This window comes from Lemur catta, chromosome 1 (assembly GCF_020740605.2).
Source record: "Lemur catta isolate mLemCat1 chromosome 1, mLemCat1.pri, whole genome shotgun sequence".
Lineage (NCBI taxonomy): Eukaryota > Metazoa > Chordata > Mammalia > Primates > Lemuridae > Lemur > Lemur catta.
In genome coordinates, this window is record NC_059128.1 from 211,161,184 (window position 1) to 211,182,182 (window position 20,999).

At 45.1% G+C, this 20,999-nt stretch overlaps 1 protein-coding gene across 1 annotated transcript; it reads left to right on the forward strand.

Moving 5' to 3' along the window:
• On the forward strand, positions 1-11,755 carry AHSG (alpha 2-HS glycoprotein). The gene is made up of 8 exons (XM_045539870.1): positions 1-101; positions 3,965-4,298; positions 6,973-7,083; positions 7,408-7,492; positions 7,874-8,037; positions 9,285-9,386; positions 10,316-10,399; positions 11,030-11,755. The coding sequence occupies exons 1-8, from the start codon at positions 28-30 to the stop codon at positions 11,363-11,365; spliced, it is 1,290 nt and encodes a 429-aa protein (XP_045395826.1). The 5' UTR covers positions 1-27; the 3' UTR covers positions 11,366-11,755.
• Positions 11,756-20,999: the final 9,244 nt, after the last annotated feature.

Consider the following 20,999-nt stretch of genomic DNA (forward strand, 5'->3'; position numbering starts at 1 on the left):
CACACCAACTCTGCTTCATCTTCTGCCATGAGTGGAAGCAGCCTGAAGCCCTCAAGCAGAGCAGATGCTGGCGCCATGCTTCCTGTACAGCCTGCAGAACTGTGAGCCAAATAAACCCCTTTTCTTTATAAATTACCCATCCCCAGGTATTCCTTTATAGCAACACAAGGGGACTAAGACAGCTGCCACCTTGAGATCTCTGCCATCAGCCACATAGGGGCTCCACCCAGCAAGCACTGCCCAGCGCCCTGCTGCCATCTCGTGGGGATAGTCGATCCTCTTTTGCGCCTTAGACCTTTGAGTCTGCTTTCCTCCACCAGCTCTAATAAGACCTTGATATTCTCAACACACTATCAGATACCACAGTGTGAATGGAAAGAATATCGTTTGATTACAGTGATGTGGGCCTCATAGAAAAATGTACAGATAAGTAATTAAAATAATGAAGCAAATGACCAAAAAAGGAAGTAAATGCCTGTCTTCTATTGGCATACAAAGAAGCTGGAGCCAGTTCGATGAAAACAACCCAAGGTCACTCATCAGTATTAGGCATTTGGCATGTGAAGATCACTCATGAGTATTTCACATATATTTAGCATGTGAAAATCTTTCAAAGTTTAAAATTGGTGTCATCAGGCACAGTGAAATACCCATAGCTTCCCTTTGGCACCAATGCTACAGTTATCTTGGAAAACATACCAAAATATTGTCTATTTTCTTCATTGTCATTAAGTAAACCATGACTTTTCTTTCTAAGGAAACTGAAAAATCATTTTATTCAGCTTGATACCAAAGTTATTTTAGTTTGTAAGTATTAGACATATGGAGTAGTTGAGATAAAACAAAGATATTCATGAAATACATTAACAAAAGGAGTTCTGATAGTTTTCACGTATCTAAGTTCTCATAAAAGTCAGCATGGAAGCAGCAACAGAGGAACAGAGAGAACCGCTGAGGTGACATGACACAACAGTTAAAGGGAAGGTATGAATTGGCATAGAAAAATAGGCAGTTTGACCTTAGAAATTAAGAACTTTAAAAATGTCCAAGTCATTAGAATCAATAATTTTACTTATAAGAATCTATCCTGAAAAAAAAAACCCTAGAAAACCAAAGATTCCTAAATTAAAAAGTTCATTGTGGCTTTTGATCTGATAGCGATCAATTGAGAACAAACCAAATGCCCAATAAGAGAATGCTTAAATAAATTATGACACAGACACACAACACAATAGCAGGTAGTCATTATAAGCATGTTTTAAGGTCTACTTAATGACATAAGAGAATATCCAAATTATAATGTTAAACAAAAAAACTAAAAAGTTGTATATGCACTATGACCTAAATCATATTGAAGTAATGTTTTGCATAGAAAAAAGACAAGATGCAAAAGCACCAAAACGTTAACACTGTGTCTCTCTGGATGGTGAGATTGTGGATGGTTTTGTATTCTTGTTTGTACATGGCAGCATGAAAGGTGAGATATCAATTGCTCTCTACTACATGCCTTGTTTTTCTAGCATCAGCAAAATGTCTAATCAGCTAAACACCTAAGGCTTTAGAAATTGTCACCAGTGGAAGATCTAAGAACAAAGGTACCAAAAGAAATATTCCACATATAAGACCGAAATGACCAGAGAGTATGTATGATCAGATAGAACTTCTTTCCCCACATCCTCAGATTGGTTGGTGTAGCAACAGAGCACCCCACATCAATGTGGGATTCTCAAGCCTACGTCTGGTGTGGGGGAGCACAGGCCGACAGCACGTTGCAGGGAAAAGCCCCCCGAGTAGCAGGCACCAGAGCAGTGGAGGGGCTATGACTGCAGCAGGTGTCCAGGGCTTGAAGACACTTCATGAAGCCCCCTATACCTTATGTGGGCACAGCAGCCAGATTTTCCCAGGCTTAAGGAAGGGGGTGGCACTTAGCTGAGAGTAGGCCTGTGGTCTAGGAAAGGTCTCACAGCTGGAGTAAGGGGACCCCTGATCTGGGGATGCAGGGAGGACCATCTTGCTGTGGATTAGATGGGGACAAGCAGGCTGTTAGCTCACAGGTGGGTCTGCCTGAGGACCAGATGAGACAGGTTACCTGGCAGAAGATGCCAGCACAGGCCCTTGCAGCACAAGGCAAAGGTGGATACCCCTTTGTGCCCTTGACTAAAGGGGCATTTGCACAAATTACCCCTTATTTTTCACCCCAGGCTTATTTTTAACCCCGGGGGAGAAGCAGGAAGGGCAAACAATCCTAAGAAGGACGACATTTCAGTGCAGATGTCTGAAAAATTAGGCTACCTAAAAGTGACTAGAATAAATTTTCATGAAAGAGGTCTCAGAGTCAGAAATTCTATTGGGTTGTGGAAAAATAAAATTATATTTTATACACCTGAGCTTATGTCTTATGAAATGCGTACTCACTGAATGTGTTTCATAGTTTTCAAATATTCAGTAATGACCATATTTAGTATTTTTAAAGCTTATGTAAAAGAAGAGTGTAGCCTCCACAGAAACTTCAGGAGTCAGGGCCTGAGTAAAATGGGGTATAAGAGTGATGGAAGGTTGCTTGTGGCTTTGAGGGTCATCTTGCTAGATGACCAGAGCTTGTGTTGTGTCTGTAGGAGTCACGAGCCCCCTCTGGGCGAGAACCTGGGGTCCTGACCACACCTTCTGTGCTTCTGTCACGGAGATTCTGTGTGAGGGATGAGCAGCCAGGAGCGGACGTGCGAACAGCCCCAATGGCTCCTTCTCTGCCCCGTCACCACCCACCTCCCCCTCTGACCTCCACCCCAGCGAATCGATACTAAGCTTCTCTTTGGAGGGCTCCTTCTTTTTGCTTTAAACCAAGTTTTTCCCTCTGAAGCAATGTCAAACAACAGAACAAATCCACCCACACACAATGATGACCTCTAAATGTTTGAAGAACATGTTGGTCTCCATGTTTGGGCTTTCTTGCTCCAGGCTAAACCAAATCAGGTCTTTGTATGATATTTCCCAAGACTCCCACTATCCTGCCTAACCTCCTTGGAGGTCACACCTGGGATTGTCATGGGTCACTTAAAAGATAGTGCCTGAAGTCAACATGGTGGCCCTGTGTTCTGGCCAGAAAGACATGTGGTAGTTCTGCTAATAAAGAGTGTTAAAGCAGCATTTGCATTCTTAGCTGTCCCTGCAGGGTCTCAGCCTGGAGTGTTGGACTCTAAGCCAGAGCTTTGTCTAATGAGTGCCTGGTAGACCAGGACTCCCCTCTGCTGCACTTGTGTACTGGCTGGGGGCACAGGGCTTCTGGTGCCAATCATGCTCAGCCACCCAGGAGACCCAGGTCAGTGCCAGTCTGTGCTGTCACCTGCCAGGCCCTGGCAGTGAGGTCTGGAGAAAGGAGGAGGAGGGGGCAGGGAACCTCGTGCTGCTCTGCTGACCATATCCCCTCCTGGCCCTGCCACAGGAAACCCCTCCTTTCACCTCCATTCCCCACTCTAGGCAGAAACATTTCCCCTTCCTTCCTTCTTTTTGCCAAGACTCTTACCCAAGATTTTGGCATCTCCCATAGTGCATCTCTACCTTTGCTGTATCTGTGGGCCTTGTTTTCCCTGCAGGACTTCTCTTGGAAAAGCTAATTCCCCTCGACATTAGAATATTTTATCAAATTGCTGAATATCCCCCCTTTGCCCTCATACACCCCATGGCATGCTCGAATCACAGTAGAGGATGCTCCCTCTGCTGCCAACCCACTGCACTCCAGGCTTGGCTGTGTCCATCTTGTCCTCCCAGCTATCTTCTCTCTTTGCTGCTGTTACTACATTCCAAGCAGGCTTTGCAGCGTCTCCCCTGCAGCAGCATGGACTTTGGCCGATTTCTTGGGGACTAGCGATGTCCTAACCTGTTTGCTTTTCCAGAGCTGATGTTTGCAGGGGTTTTCTTGGAACCAAAACAGAAATCATCCCATGTCCTTATGCAATTCTTCTGGCAGGCTCCAACAGATAAAAAAGCCTTCCACGCCTCCATGGTTATGCCTTTCCCAGAAGAGCACTTGGGTTGGTCCTGCAGTCTCCAGCCACCTGCCCACCTGCCAAGGTCTCTCTGGGGCAGCCATGAAGTCCCTCATCCTGCTCCTTTGTCTTGCTCAGCTCTGGGGCTGCCACTCGGCCCCACATGGCCCAGAGCTGACTTATAGACAACTGAACTGCGATGACCCAGAGACAGAGCAAGTAGCCCAGGTGGCTGTGGACTACATCAATAGCCACCTTCTTCAGGGATACAAGCACACCTTGAACCAGATTGACAAAGTGAAGGTGTGGCCTCGGGTAAGTGAACCTGCTGTGCATGAGCTGAAAGAACCTGAGCATGGAGTTCAACTGGTGCCTCAAAAGATGAGCATCTCCCAGCACAAATGAAACTGCAAAAGGGTAACTCTGACTTTTCCCCAGGAGTGAAGGATGGGGCAGGTGGAGGGCAAGACGGAAGACACTCTATACTGAGGTTGTGGGTCACAGGAGGGTGCTGGGTGGGGTGTGGGTGGTATGCAGGAGAAGAAAGGGCTTCAAATGATAGTTTGCAGATCACAGGTGGAAGGTATGGCTGGCTGGAAAAACTAAGGTCCAAGAGACCAGCTTCTAGTTAGTTGCCAAGTTACCACTGGCTGAAAATTACTTATCTGTCTTTGCTTCTGTTTCTTCCTGAAAAAGACTGAGAGTGAATGAAACTAGCATTTGGAAGGTGCCTGCTTTGTGCCAGCCACTTTCACATGTTATCTCATTGACCCTTCCTTTTCCCTGCCCCCAGTCCTATGTGGTAGGTATGTTGTGCTTGTCTTACACAAGAGGAAACCAAGGCTCTGATGTATTGTCATTTTTTGCCCAAGGTCATATGATTAGTAAACATTCAGGCTGGGATTTGATTATAGACCTATGCTCCTTCCTCTATACAAGCTGCCTCCCAAAGAGAGTTCCCCACATACCCAAGAGAAGTCTTGGCATAAACAGGATTCACTTCCTTACATGCTAGACAGGGAACCAGTGCAGCCTAAAGCCAGTGACAGTAAGGATCAAGCTGGAAAATATGCCTTGGGGGTCAGTGGAGAGATTTGGAGAGGTGGGAAAAAGCCATAGGTCTACTGCCCGTTTTAAAATTAGAATGTGTGTCTGATTAATGGTAATTTGTTCAGCAAACATTTATTACAAGCCTTCCTTGGGCAAAAACCAGTGTCGGGTGCTATGGGAGATATTAGGATGAACCATACAAAGTTGCCATTTTTGTGTATCAAAAGCAACCACATATTGGCAATTTTAATGGTTCAACTTAATACAAAGGTGAAAAAGACAGTTTGTGACCACAAGAGTTTACAATGTGGGAAGGAAGATAAAGTAAAAGTAAACATCAGGAAGTCTGGGTGGACTGACACCTGACACTGATCTCACAAAGGGACAAAACATTTGAAGTCAGCATTGCCCCAGATGGATTTTAAGAGTACTGTAGCCACATTAAAGTGTGATGGTGGTTCAGAGGAAACACTGAGCAATGCAGGGGAAATAAACACACAACATGCACCTCCAAGGGAAAAGGTAATGAATGGGCATCGTGATTTTCACAAAAGGTGGAGCCTGAGAGGTACTTTCCTTGAGAAGCCAAGCTGTACCTGGCTCCTATTCACTGCAGCGCGGGACGTTTTCGGGAAGTTACTTTGGGCATGCCTATACATCCTAAAATGCAGTGCTTCCTCCAGGGGAGGGGGTTCTGAGGCTTCAGGTACTACTGAGTCAGGAAAATTGAGAGGCAAGCAGATGGGCTGACAGACAAAAAGGCATATTTGTGCATTCTGGATTTTCCAAGCTTTGAAGAAAGGATATGGAAATAGATGAACAAGAACAAATTCAAGGATTTATATAGGCTTCCCGGTAACTCCTTCAAGTCTGCACTACGACCTACATGGTTTCCTCATTGTCAGAGGGAGGCGTGCTCTTCCCTATCATAACCAGCAGGGGGAAGTAGAGAGCAGCGTCTTTGCATCCGGGCATCTACCCTACAAGCCAAAAGACAAAGAAAAAGCCAAAGACAAAAGCAACAAAAACCTTTAGGAAGAAAGAGAAAATGGGGGAAGGAAGGAAAGTAAATAATGAGAGGGAAGGAAGAAAGAAGTAGAGGGAGGGATAGAGAAGATTGAAAAATGCTGGTAAGACATTACCCTATACCACCTTACTTTTGCAGCTTGACTGAGAAAAATCCAAAGCTGAATTTTCTAAATCGCTGGTTGAAGGGTGAAATTTTAGAAATTAAAAAATAACCATCAGCCGGGCACGGTGGCTCACGCCTGTAATCCTAGCACTTTGGGAGGCTGAGGCGGGAAGATCGCTCGAGGTCAGGAGTTCGAGACCAGTCTGAGCAAGAGCAAGACCTCGTCTCTACTAAAAATAGAAAGAAATTATATGGACAGCTAAAAATATATATAGAAAAAATTAGCCAGGCATGGTGGCGCATGCCTGTAGTCCTAGCTACTTCGGAGGCTGAGGCAGTAGGATCGCTTGAGCCCAGGAGTTTGAGGTTGCTGTGAGCTAGGCTGACGCCGCGGCACTCACTCTAGCCGGGGCGACAGAGTAAGACTCTGTCTAAAAAAAAAAAAAAAAGCATCAACATTCATTTTTAGTTTCCAAATAGAGCAGCATCAACACTCATTTTTAGTTTCCAAACAGAGCTCAGAGTGAGGACTGCAGCCTCATCAACTTGTCCAAGCCTATGCCCCCTTTTTCCTTGCAAGCACCATTTGGCGCTTGCCTAGTCCACAGAGGAAGGACAGAGAAGCCCTGGGGGCTGCCTGTCCACAGGCCAGTTCAGAGTTAGACAGAGTTGCAGACTGACAGAATGACTTTCCCCTCACCTCTCCAAAACAGGGGTGGGTTCACGCTCACTGGGGACTCACACTTTGGCCCGCACAGTAGGATCAGGGGAATGGACTGCTCACCTCTTCGTTCTGTGTCTCCACAGCGGCCCTTTGGAGAGATATTTGAGCTTGAAATAGACACGCTGGAGACCACCTGCCATGTGCTGGACCCCACCCCAGTGGCAAACTGCACCGTGAGGCAGCTGGTGGAGCATGTGAGTGCCCTTCTTAGGGTGGCTGTTGGGGGTGCCCGGCCAGTTTCGGGTGTTTCAGCAAAGAACAGTAGGCCGTTTTATCCGGTGTGCAGTTTCTAAAATTGCCATTTGATGCCACCTTCCCTGGGGCTGATTTTTATAAACGCTTAACTTTCTTGTAGTAGCCTTCCCTGAAAGCAGAGGGTGTAATATTTCAATATTACCCAGTGAAAGTGATTTTGTGAGGGTCACCTTTGACAAACATGCCTGGAAGGGACCCCTTCCCGGGTGAACAGCGGAAGGCCAGCCGTCTTCCTGGACACTCACGTGGATTTATTTCTCCAGGCTGTGGAAGGAGACTGTGATTTTCGGGTACTGAAACAAGATGGCCAGTTTTCCGTGACGTTTGCGAAATGTGATTCCAGTCCAGGTAGAGATGATTACTCTTCTTATCTGTCGCATTGTGGGTGGTGGTTGGGGGGTGGTGGTGAGGGAGGGATCCTGAAATAAATAAATAAATGGAATCTGAATAGCTTTCAACCTAAATAGTTCTAGCCACTTTGTCGGTGAGAGAAAGGAGAAGCCACATGTCCTAGGTTCTGGGATTTTAAAACTTTTTAAAAGAAGCTGTTTATTGGAGGTGAAAATTACCCCTTGATGACAGGGGCTCCTGCAGAAATATCAGCATGACGCGAGCTACTTAAGGCTTAGTAGGGGCCAGAGAAAATGCCCGGAGCCACCTGGAGCACGCTCTAGGCCTTTCTAAACAAGCAGACATCACTGCCGGACTCGGTTTCTGCTCCCTGTGCAGACTCAGCGGAGGACGTGCGCAAGGTGTGCCCCGACTGCCCCCTGCTGGCCCCGTTCAACCACAGCCGCGTGGTGCACGCCGTGGAGGCTGCCCTGGCCGCCTTCAACGCGCAGAGCAACGGCACCTATTTCCAGCTGGTGGAGGTTTCCCGGGCTCAATTCGTGGTAAAGACTGAGATTCTCGCTCTTACTTTGGGCACTTTGCATGCACTTCGGGAATGTACCGTAGCGTCTGTGGTGCAGCAGGAGGGAGGGAAAACCAGGTGCGGTGTCAGCAACGAGCAGGCAAGAAGGGTGTTGGTTGGAAGGAGGACAAAAGCATCCTGGAGGTATGAGGACCCTGAGTGTCGTGAGGACCCCAAAGCCCTCAGCAGCTCCCCCCTGCTGAGCCACTCTAACTTGTGGCAGCCAGACGCTGCAGGTAGGCACAGCCCCACTCCCTCAGTTCTGGTTAAAACCAGAGCGCCAGGGCCAGAGAGGGGAGGTTCCCACGTTATCCAGAAGCACTCGCGGTAAATCCACTGGTCTCCACACATTCTCACCCGCCACCGCCGGACGTCTGCCTCAGTCTTATAATTAATACTAATAAAGGCGTAAGCCTATTCATACGACAGGCTTATAGTGGCAGGATCCTAAAATGCCTTTTGAGTCACTGGAGGAAACATCTAATGTACTGTGGGTGCTTTAGCGCATTGGAAAGCGACAGAATTCTAATGTTTAAGAAAACTGCTATTCTGGATACCAGCTATGGCATACTTGGAAATACATTAGTATATATGGTAATTCTATTCATCAGAATATGTGATTCTTAGGACACCCCCATCCCAGACTACACCAAGTAGCAGATATTTTATTATTTTAAGTGTCCATATATTCCAAGTACCATAAGAAAGAAAAGCACTAGCAATATCTTCCATACTTTCCATTTAAATGTTTTTATTTGATCCTGCTCTATGAAATAGACAAGAAAGTTATTTATTAATCTCTTCACTTTTCCACTGTCTTGGAGTAACCAGAACTTTGGGTCTAAAAGTGCAGCCCCAAGACTTAGGGGGAGGCAGTGTTCCCATGCATGTCAGTCTAAGGCTGGCCTTCTGGTTTCCTATTTCCTATATGAAAACTCACCTCCACCCTGAGTGATGGATGGGCAATGGATATCTCCTCCTTCCTCAGGGAAGACCCAAGTCCTACCTCTGTAGTACAAGTATTTCAGACCATAATCCTACAATATCTGCCCTGTGTAGGCCGTTCGGGGGCATGTGTCCTGGGCCCCACAATGTGGTCTATGTAATTGGTGCTCATTGAAGTTGTGCCATGCCATGGCCCTTGCTACTTCCTGCCAGCCTCTCTTTCTCTGCCCTTTTCATTCTAAATTGTGTTGCCTCAAGAGCATTTTCATTTGTTCTTATCAGCCTCTCCCGGTTTCTACCCGTGTGGAGTTTGCAGTGGCTGCCACTGACTGTGTTGCTAAAGAGGTCACAGATCCAGCCAAATGCAACCCGCTGGCAGAAAAGGTGAGTGGGCTAGGAACTCAGGTTGTTGCTACCCAGGCAAATCTGGGGGTTGAACAGAATATCCTTGTGTAGTTTGTACCTTGGGGCTGAGGCAAGAGAGTAACAGCGCCAAATGCCCATTCCCTGTGGGGCTATGTCATGCCAGGCCTTCCTTTGGGGTGTCACCTCCCCTCTTCAGAGCTGTCACCAAATCATCTCACCTACTGGAAGCACATGGAGTTAGGAGAAAGACAGAGGCCATCTCCTCAGGAAACCAAGTCATGCCCAGCCACCTGGAGTGTGAAGTGTAGATTTTCTAGATATACCTCTGATGTGAAAACTTTCAAGTCCTTGAGTAATGTCCATTTCTAGGAATTTAGCTTAAAGAAATCGTCAGAGATGTTTGACTGAAATATATCTGATAAAGATGATTTATCATACATATAAAGTGACCAAAAATAAAAAAAAAAATCTGACTGTCCAATAGGAGGGCTTATCAAATAATACATCAGTACATCAGTAAATAGAAAATTATGCAGACACCAAAAATTGTTTTCAAAGAAAATGCTATTATATCATAGTAAGTGCAAAACACAGGATACAACATGGTATAATCATAATTATCTCAATTTTAAAATTATATTTAATATACTGAAAAATAAGAAAGAAGTACATCAATGTTAAAAATAGTTCTCCTTAAATCACCATCATTTCTTGGATAGTGGGTGATCTATCTCATTCCCAAAGTATTTCTGTGTTTTCTATATTATCTGTAGAATTACATACGTCTTCTATAAGCAGAAACTATAATGTTTAAGAAAGTTTTTTTAAAAAGGAATTAAGAATTTAAGTGATTTTTTTTTACTTTGTAGTATTAGAATATCAGTGAAACTGGGGGAGAAATCCATTTTAAAAATCAATTAAGATAGCTCCTCTCTTTCTGTGGGCAGCAATACGGCTTCTGTAAGGCAACAGTCACGGAGAAGGTTGGTCAGGAAGATGTTGCGGTGACCTGCACACTGTTCCAAACACAGGTAACAGCTTTGTGGATATTCTTGCCTGCACCTTCAGAATACAATGACACCTTAACATCCACGCAGTGAATTAGTAATTACAGGACATTTGCTGTCCTGTCCTTCTGAACCTCACAATGTAAAATAACACTGGTGTATGTGGAATCATCAACTAATGGAAGGCTATTTCAGCCACACCTTCCCCTCCCATGAACTGGTGACTATAGGCCAGAACCATCCTACTGTGTTGTTGAGAAGGCCACCTTTTTATTTGTGGGAAGTGAGAGTGGTTTTCTGAGTTGCAGAGACTAGGTGGCCAGATCTGCCCGGCAGTTCTCAGTGGCTGCAGCTGAAGATGATGAAGAGGGTGGCACTGCTGGTGAAGGTTCGCCATGGGGGGGGGTACTTTCACTCATGGGACACACGTGTGTAAGTCCACCATCACCAAGATAATCCTGGTGAGATGAGGGCCACCACAAGCCAGTCATCCTTCTCCATAAGCCTGATGACAATCCTTTGTACCTAGGTAGTTCTTTTTTTTTTTTTTTTTGCCAGATTCTTTGCAAAAAAAAATTAGTAATGTGAGGAAATTGGGTGGCCTTGGCTGGGAGGAGGAAGCAAACTAACCTACAGAAATGGCACTCTCTCCAGCCTGTGGTCCCGCAGCCCCAGCCAGATGGCACTGACGTCGTAGTTCCTACCTCTGCTCCAGTGGACCCAGCTGCATCTGTGTCCCCTCCAGCCAGTCCGCCTGCAGCTTCCCTGGTGGTAGGACCCATGGTAGTGGCTGCTCACTCAAGACCCCTGATGCACCGGGCTCACTATGACCTGCGCCATGCCTTCTCAGGTGTAGCTTCGGTGGAGTCAGCCTCGGGAGAAACATTCCACCCGGGCAAATCACCCCCAGTGGTACAGCCTGGTGTTGCTGGTGCTGCTGGTCCAGTGGTCCCCCCATGCCCAGGGAGGATCAGATACTTCAAGGTCTAGGCTAGACACAGCAGAGATGAGAAGGTTTGGCACAGAGAATGTAGCCACCATTTTATCCAAGCCTGGGCATGGGTGGGGGGCCTTGTCTGCTGTCAAGCAAGTGCCACATGTGGCCTAGATAAATAGCAAGTCTCGAATCCCAGCTTCTCTTCATTCCTCAGAGGACAGAAGCAGAGGGGGTGATGGTTGTGTCTGATGGAAGGCGTAAGGCCAACAACTTGATTGTCATGGTTTTGATAAGCTGCCGTCATTGTGTTCTCTGTCTTCTGGATGACCTCACAAAAACAACTGAAACTGTGACTTTTAGAGGTGCTCTTGTTAAGCTTGTATCTGCCTGTTAATAAAAATGCCTGAAGGACCTTCCTTAATAAAGGAGGTTCTAAGCTGAAATCTGGTCATGATTATTGCCTACTTCATCCACGTTCTGCTGACATGAATAGTCCATTGTCCTTACATAATCAAAATTAAAGTGAAAACAGAAACAAAAGAGAACAAAAATCTGCTCTATTGAGGTACACAGAAAAAAGTGAGACTAGGATCTGCTCACAACCCATAAGATATGACCATTTCCTTTTGATAAAATACTTCTTTTCACTTTATAAGAGAAAGAAAATATTGCTAAAGGAGGGCCAAGAGCATAAACGTTGTACAGACAAACCAACAATTGCTTTCCCCTGATACCCAGTGATCAATGCTGCGGAAAGAGCAATGAGGGTATAGGCTGAAAAGAGATCATTGTGCTAGCGGACGGACTTGGAGGTGGCGGTGACCACTGGCAGATGTGGTTGCACTGGAAGGGACATCCTGGCTGTTGAGGGTTGACAAGTGGTGCATGAGAAGGAAATGGAAGGGCACATGTATTTCCCTCTTTTAAGTAGTTTGATGGTGATGGATAGAAGAGATGGGATGGAATCAGAAAGGATAACTAAGTGGAGGGAAATTTTCTTTTTTAGGGAGAAAGATGATGGGCAGGATGCTGAGGGAGATATTTAGTGGATAGCTAGAAATGGGATTCTAGTCCTTCCTTGAGGCAACTTGGAAGAGGACCCTGAAAAGGCCTCTTTACCCCAGGACTGAAAGAGATCCATCCATTTTCCAGCCTTGCTACATGTGAGGGAGCACATGGAATATTTGTATTTTCAAATATCACACTGTTTGCCATGGCATGTGGCAGACACTCAACCCAAATTAGCTTAAGAGAAAAGGGAAATGTTATTATCTTGTGTACTGAAAATTCAAACGGATGAGTCTTACCTAGGGCACAGCTGGATCTGGGGGTTCAAAAGATGTCATCAGGTCTCCCCTTCCCTGTCCCACTCTCTCTCCCTCCCTATCCCTCGGCAGTGCCTGCCTCTGACTTTATTTCTGGCCAGGATGGCCCACAGCAGCCTCATGCCTACATCAGCATTAGTGCTCATGTCTGAAGAAGGAGAGGAGGGCCAGCCAAGTAGAGCCAAGGGAGGAGCAATCCAGGCCAGGAGAATAGCAGGCACAAAGGCCCTGCAGAAGGAAATAGGTTGATAAGGCCAAGGATGAGAAGGGAAGTTGCCCTGAAGAGAGTAAAAAAGGAGAAGGAGGAGAGTTGGAGAAGGTCAGGCTGTAGAAGTAGACAGGCTGGATCATGAATGGCCCTGGGGTGCCATGGGAGGCCACTGAAGGTTTTAAGCAGGGCAGTGACATGGTCTGATTTACCCTGAAAGATCACTCAGGCTCTATGGTTCTCAACCTGAGGGATAGGATGAGGTGTGATGGAGCAGAACCACCATCCCCCCTCCCAAGTAAGGGGAGGCATTTACTTGGGATGCTACTGGCATTTAGTGGACAAAGGCTAGGGATGGTAAACATTCTGAAATGGACAGAACAGCTGAACAATAAAGTCACAACAATGAACAATGATTAATCAGTGTTTAATAATTAGTCAAGTGCCAGTAGCACTCATGTTGTTGCCGTAGGGAGAATGGGTTATAGCTGGGCAAGAATAGCCACAGAATAGGAAGTGGTTTGAGCTTTCTACAGAAAAGATTAATGTGCCTTGGTATAGGGTGGTGGGCAGTGGACATGAGAAAAAGAGGATATAATTTGGAAGTAGAGTTCCCAGGACCTACTGATGGATTTGATGTGGGAGTGGGAAAGAAATGAAGGATGATGACTCCTGGATCCATGGCTTTGTCAGCTGGGTAGATGGTGAGGCCATTTACTGAGGCAGCAAGTAATGGTTCATTTCATTTGAGTTACCTCAAATTCCCTCCTCTCCAACTTAAAATTTGTGCAGTTGAGGTTTTTTTTTATGTCTGGCTAATCCATGCCTTGATTTCATGCCTCTCAAGGAAGCAGTGAAGTCAGACAGACCTGAAAAACCTGAGTCTAGCTGCTTTACCTTTCACTTCTTCCTGCCCTCCTTATACAACCAGGGGTATGTAACAGCCTAACATAGGGATGTCAGGAGGGTTAAGTGAGATACTACAGGCATATGCATGGAACCTGCTTGACACATTCTAGGTCCTCAGGAATGCCCTCCCTCTCTCCTTCTTCTGCCCATCCTCTGAATTTGGTGGCTTCAGAAGATTATGTTCTTGACCTTCTCTTAAATCTGTGCTCTCCTTGGCAAGTTTGTTCTCTCTAATGAATGATTTCAACTATCAATCTTACCCAGATAACTTCCAACTTAATAGCTCCCAACGAGACCTCATTTCCAAATATCTGCGGGATTTCTTGTTACTGAAAGTTCAGTACTTGTCCCTGAGGCCAAACGAAAAATGAGGACAAGTGGTTTGATGAAAAGGAAAGAGAGGTTTATTAATTTGCTGACACATGAGGAGGATCTCAGACTCTTATCTTCAAGAACCATCATCCCCCCTTCAAGCAGAAATACAGGGCTTTTAAGGGGGGTTTTCAGCTTTGGGATATTGTCATTTAACTATAGTTGGTGGTTTTGGTTGATCTGATCTCCAGTGAAGACAATCTTGTGACTTTTGTCCCAATAATTCTGTTGAGCCATCACTTGTGGTTTAAGATGCGAGAAAACAGAGAACAAAGAACATTTTTTCTGCCTCTTTGATTACTGGTCTCAGGCAGGAATATAGGTTTTAATTCCTCAAAAAGGGTGAGGGGTTTTAAAGAGACAACTTATAAAACATTTTGCCCTTTTGTATATCCTTACTTCTGTTACATATTCTCCACTGCCAATTTTACTGTTCGATATCTATGGGAGGAGGGGTGATGTAGTCACTGAGCTACTTCCTGCTGAATTGGGGCGATGTTTTAGATGGAAGGTTTGTACTTATTGATGCCATTGCTCTTTTTGGTTTGTCAAATCTTTGGCAGTAGATTACAAAAAAATAAAGAATGCAGAAGATTTCCAGGTGAAAAAGGGCATAAGCAACAACTACAACCGTGAGGACTGACAGAGTGAAATGGAGGACTCCACATGGTATCTAAGATACCGGTAGGACTGTGGGTCCTTACTGTCACCTTGTACATAATGTCTGATATGGGGCTGGGTAAGAAAGAAACATGGAACCTCTGAGTACAGAATGATTAGTCATACCCTGTAGGTGACCTGAGAGACTGGCTTCTGCAAATTCAGAATGTATGAAGGTGTATTAGTGAAATTATATACAGGAATACTTGCACTAAACAAGGTTTAGGATGACGAACCCAGCAGCAAGACAGACTAGCAGAAGAGATGATAGTTTGGGAAATCCTCACTAAGGAATTTTCTCTCCATTCTATAGACAGAACAAATAACCAAATAAAGGTTAGCAAAAATGTCAATGTTTTCATTTTTTCTTCTTCTTAAACAGACACTTAGCTTGCTTAAAGGCTGGCCTGTCCACTGGGGGGCGTGTGTCCTCTTCCTCCGTGAGTCACCTCTTTACCCTGGTATGATGGACCCAAGGTTTTACTCCTGACAATCTCAACAAGATGTGAGTTGTTAGTAGTACTCCATAGGGTCCCTTCTACTTTTCTGCCAGTTGTTGTCCAGGTCCTTGTTCTTTCCAGGCTTTAAGCAATACCTGGCCTCCTGGTTTAAAGTGGTGGTGGGGTGCTTTCAACTGGGTTGGGGATGTGAAAGAGGCAAACTCATGCATAGTGGTTAGTATTTATTTGTTTGACACATTGCTTTACTCTGTTTTCTTAACTTATGGTTATGTTGCCATAATTACCTCAGGTTGCTAGGAAGGGTCTCCCGTGAACAATTTCATAGGGGCTTAACTTAAGCCTGCTTCTAGGGACTACCCTTATCAAGAGGAGGGCAAACGGCAACACCTTATCCTACTCTAGGCAGGTTTCCTGCATTAATTTTGCTACAGTTTTCTTTAAAGTATGATTCATTTTCTCTGTTTTCTCTCTAGATTGAGGTCTCCAGGATGCATGAAATTTCCATTCTAGATATAGAGCTTTACTTACTTGCTGAGTTACCTCCGATATAAAGGAGGGTCCATTGTCACTCTGTATGGAGGAAGGATGCTCACACCTTGGAATGAGTTCCTTTAGAAGGATTCTGGTAACTGTAGATGCTCTCTCCATTCGGGTAGGATAAGCCTCTACTGAGCCTGAAAAGGTATCTACTAATGCAAGCAAGTATTTGAAGTTGCCAGTCATTTTAGGCATCTGAGTGAAATAAATTTGCCAATCATTGAAAGGGTGGGTCCCACATATTGGGTTCCCTTTGCAGCAGGTGGCTTTTCTGTTTTGGGATTGTTTCAAGCACATAAAGAACAGCTCTGAGTTATTTGTTGGATAGTTTGTTGCAAAAGAGGTCCTCTTAAATGAGGTCCCACCAAGTCCATTAAGGCATCACGCCCATAATGTGTGCATTCTTGTAGGTGCCTCATAAGGGGCCAAACCAAGTCTCCAGGTAGAAGAATGAGCCCATGAGAATTCTGTCTCCACTTAGCTGTGTCATTCCAAGTGTCAAAGCCCCAGTCTTTAGCCCTTTTTTCATCCTCATTATTGTAGTGGGGTTTATATTAACCTAAATTTAGCTGGGATATCAAAGCCCCAAGGAACAGATCACCTTTAGCAGCCTTCTTAGCAGCCCTCTCAGGGGCCTGATTTCTTTTTGCAACATAACTGTCTCCCTTTTTTGGTGAGCAGGACAATAAATGATGGCCACCTGCTTGGGATCAGCCACAGCCTGTACCAGGGCCATTATTTCAGCGTCATACATAATATCCTTATTTCTTGCTGTCAGGAGCCCCCTTTACTTCCAAATGGCACCATGAGCATGCACAACCATAAAAGCATATTTAGAGTATGTATAAATGTTTACCTTTTTTCCTCTGGATAACTGAAAGGCTCTAATTAAAGCACTCAGCTCAGCTTTCTGGGCTGCAGTCCCAGGTGGCAGTGCCATTGCTTCCAGTACCTGTTGTTCCATGAACACTACATATCCAGCCCTTAGCTGTCCATTGTCCATAAAGCTGCTCCCATTGGTGAAAAGATCCCAATCTTGCTCTGGCATCTGCTTATATGACAGATCCATGCGGCTGGAATAGACAGCCTCCAGAATCTCTAAAGAGTCATGCTGTGAAGACTCATTCTCTTTAGCTGGTAACAGGGTAGCAGGATTGAGAGTACACACAGTCTTTAATTTAATGTTTGGATTATCCAAAAGGATGACCTGGTATTTTCCTAGCCTTCCTGCAGTCAGCTAATAACTCCCTTTCTATTCTAATAAAGTCAGAACAAAGTGGGGGGCATATACTACAACAGGTGGTCCTAAGGTGATTTTTTTTTTTGGCCTCTTGTAACAAGTCACAAGTAGCTGCTACTGCCACAGGCAGGGAGGCCATCCTCTTGCAGCATTGTCCAGTTGCTTTGACAAGTATGACACTGGCTGTGGGATGTCTCCCAACATCTGTACTAATACTCCAAGGCTTATTCCTTGTTTTTCATTAATGTATAATTTAAATTCTTTCTGCAAGTCAGGCAACCCCAAAGCAGGGGCAGTCATAAGACTCTGCTTTAGTTTTTCAAAGGCATCTTGATAGTCTGTGGTCCAGATCAGGGGCTCCACATCTGTCCCTTTAAGGGTTTCATACGAGGGCTTTGCTATTAGTCCAAAGTTTGGGATCCAGATGTGACAGAACCTTCCCATTCCTAGGAACCCACACAATTGTCTTTTATTTGGGGGCAGCAAGATTCAAGATGACTTGCTTCTGCTCTGACATTAGGCTGTGGGTTCCTGTGCTAATTTGGAATCCTAAATAAGTAACCTGCTGTTTGCAAATCTGTGCCTTTTTAGGTGATACTTTATAGCCACATGAAGCCAGATGATTTAGCACAATCACTGTAGTTGTGAGACAATGTTCATAATCAGGGCTGGCAATAAGTAAATCATTCACATATTGTAACAGAATCTCTTGGTCCAATTGCAGGCTCTGCAAGTCCCTTGTTAAGCTCTCACTAAACAGGGTAGGAGAGTTTTTAAACTTGTGGGGCAACGCAGTCTGACAGTACTGTGAGGTCATCATAGCCTCAGGATCTTGCTATTCAAATGAGAAAAGGAAGTGGATCTCTTTTTCCAAAGGAATGCAAAAGAAAGCATCTTTTAAATCCAGCGCTGAGTACCATTCATAGTCACCTGGTATTGCTGTCAAAAGAGCATATGGGTTTGGCACCATAGGGTATATGTCTTGTGTGATATCATTAATGGCACATAGATCCTGTGCAAATCTATACTCATTGGTATGGGGCTTCTTGATGGTAAAATCGGTGTATAAGGGGACCGACAGGGACAAATTAGTCCATGCTCTAGAAATCTGTTCAATATAGGTTGAATTCTTTCCAACACTTCCTTTTTAAGGGGGTATTGTTTCTTACGGGGGTGTGAATCCCTTCTTTTAACAAAACGATAATTGGTGTGGCGGTTAGGCACATCCTGGGGTCCTGTAGGCCCATGTGGCCTTACTTACTTTTTGGTAGACCTCAGGAGGAACAGAATTTGCTTCTTCGTCTGTGAGTAGAAATTGAAAACAGAGAACACTTTCAGGCGAGACCTGCAGGTGGAACTGTTGCTTCTCTGGAGAAAAAGTTATTGGACATTCAACTTGCATAACAAATCATGGCCTAGGAGAGGTATTGGATAGTCTGGCATATATAGGAAACTGTGTCTCAACTTTTAGCACTAAAGAGGTTGAAGCATGGGTTGTTTGGTCTGACCAGTTACTTTGACCACTGCCACCATATCCTCACTAAGGGAAGTTAGTTTAGAGTTTAGGACAGAAAAGCTAGCTCCTGTGTCATTTAAAAAGTCCACTAATTGAGTCCCCACTGTCAATTGTATCCAGGGCTCCTGTGGGGATATTTGGATTGGAGCCACTAGTGAGGCATGGAACCCCAGGCCACCTCATTCATCATCTGAGTCCTGGAATTGAAAAACCATTTTCTCTCTCCTGGGGGTTTCCTGTTTCCTGGAGCCCTTTGCAACTTTGGGCAGTGTTCTTTCCAATGTCCTTCCTCTTTACAAAAGCATACTGACTGTACCTCACCTTAGGGTGGCCTTTCCCACCCTTTCCTTTGACTGTCTCAAAGGACCCTTGGTTGGTGCAGCTAACATGAACACGCTTAGGTTTCAGTTTCTATTCTTCCCCGGCGTTACATACTTTAAAGGTGATATCAGCAAGGTGTGAGAGATTCATGCCAATTGCCCCTTCCACCTGCTGTAGCTTTCTCCTTATATCTGGAGTGCTCCGCTCCATAAAAGTCATATTAACCACGCACGTGTTTTCAGGGGCCTCTGGACCAGCATCTGTATACTTCCAATATGCCCGATAGATGCATTCCAAAAATTGAGAGGGATCTTCATTAGCTTTTTGTTGTAATTCTCGGACCTTGTTTAAACTCTTCTGTCTAGGAACTCCCCTCCAGAGGCCTGCCAGAACGCACTTCCAGTAATGATTTATTCTCATCCTGTCTGCATCCACATTAGGATCCCAATTTTGTTCTTCCATTGGAATGGTAGCATTAGGGTCTGGGGTCTACTTAGGATCCTCACCATGGAGGTGCTGTGACTCTTCATTGGCCTTGTCCACCACCAGTCTATGCTCATCTGAAGTAAATAATATACTCAGTAAGGTCTGTACATTCACCCAAGTCAGGTGGGGCATTGCATAGATGGTTGTGAACAATTCTGTCATTCTCTGAGGGTCCTCTCTATAGGGTGGGTTTGAGTTTTTCCAATTCAATAAGTCAGAGGTGGAAAATGGGGTGTAAGTGTAATAATACCCTGCTGGCTGTCCTTGTGCATTCAAGCCCCCTACTGGATATTGCCACAATGGAAATTGTCCTGCCCCAGCTACTGGTGCCCTCTGTCCAAATTGAGTTCCCTGCCAGGTCTTGGAAGGAGAGACCGTTCCCACTCCCAAGTCATAACCTGGTGGGTGTAGGGCTGAACAATCAGTCCCAGTTGTACCCTCCCCAACCGTGGGCCCCTCCATCAGCAGTGGTGGGTATGGGGGAGCCGATGGTGGGGAGCAGATTCTGTGAAGTTTGGATTGAAAGGGTTCATGAGGTCCCACCTGACTAATTCCTCCTCAGTTTTATCATCCAGGATCTGACTATCCTCACCCACTGCCAGTGGAGGTTTCCTTTATACCATTAACTTTGTCCCAGGCTGTTCAGCCTCTTTATTATGCCATTTCATGAAAGATTGTACATATGGGATCTTGTCCCATTTACCTGACCTTTGATGAAATAATTCCAGTTGTAAGATGGTATAATAATTTAAGGTTCCATTCAACAGCCATGTCTCCTCACACTTCAGCATGTACATTGGCCAAGAAGTATCACAATAAAAAACACCATTTTCTCTTTAGACATAGGCTTATAAGTTGACCATTCAGCCAAGATTCTCCCAAAGGGACTTTCAGATGGAATAGAAACACAGCCTCCCATGTTAAAATAAAACTTACAAACAACAACAACAAACACAAACTAACAAGAAGACAATACAGAGAATTCTCAATGCAAACAATCTCAATGCCAAGGCCCACCAAAGAAATGGGAAATATACAAAAGAGAACCAAATTCTCCTAACCCAAAAGCAGATGACTCCCCCAGGTGCTCTAGTTCCACTCAACTGTGACTTCCACACCCTGGCACCTACAAATGCCCTTCTACAGGCTGAAAGGTTTACAACCTTCCCCAAATGGGTGGAATCAAGGGTCTCAGCATGCACACTGGAGAACTTACCAAAAGGGCCAAGGCATTTTGACTCTTCCCAAATCCATTTCCTTTTCCTCAACGAGGTTCAAGTTGTGAGGAGTTGTGTCTAATTTGGGGAGGGAGAGATAGGGTTCCCCAGAGCTAAACAGGCTCTGGGAGCTGCTGGGGTGGTCCCTCACTCTCTTGCCCTGAAAAGATAATGCTCCTACTGGTGAAGACCCATGGCTTTACCAAGGGCTGTTTCCCTGCTCTTCCAGCTATGGCAGCAGTCATGGGGTGCCGTTCCACTGGGGCTTCAATAGGCCCACTCAAGGATGCCAAGTTCTGTTACCGAAAATTTTGTACTTGTCCCCGAGGCCAAACGAAGAAGAAGGACAAGTGGTTTGAGGAAAAGGAAGAAGTTTATTAATTTGTCGGCAAATGAGGATGGCAGACTCTAATCTTAAGGAACCATCATCTCCAC

Coding starts and splice junctions, on each gene's coding strand:
- AHSG (XM_045539870.1), top strand. CDS start 28: ATGAGTGGAAGCAGCCTGAAGCCCTCAAGCAGAGCAGATGCTGGCGCC. Junction 8,038..9,284: donor TTTCCCGGGCTCAATTCGTG/GTAAAGACTGAG, acceptor TGTTCTTATCAG/CCTCTCCCGGTTTCTACCCG. Junction 10,400..11,029: donor GCACACTGTTCCAAACACAG/GTAACAGCTTTG, acceptor CACTCTCTCCAG/CCTGTGGTCCCGCAGCCCCA.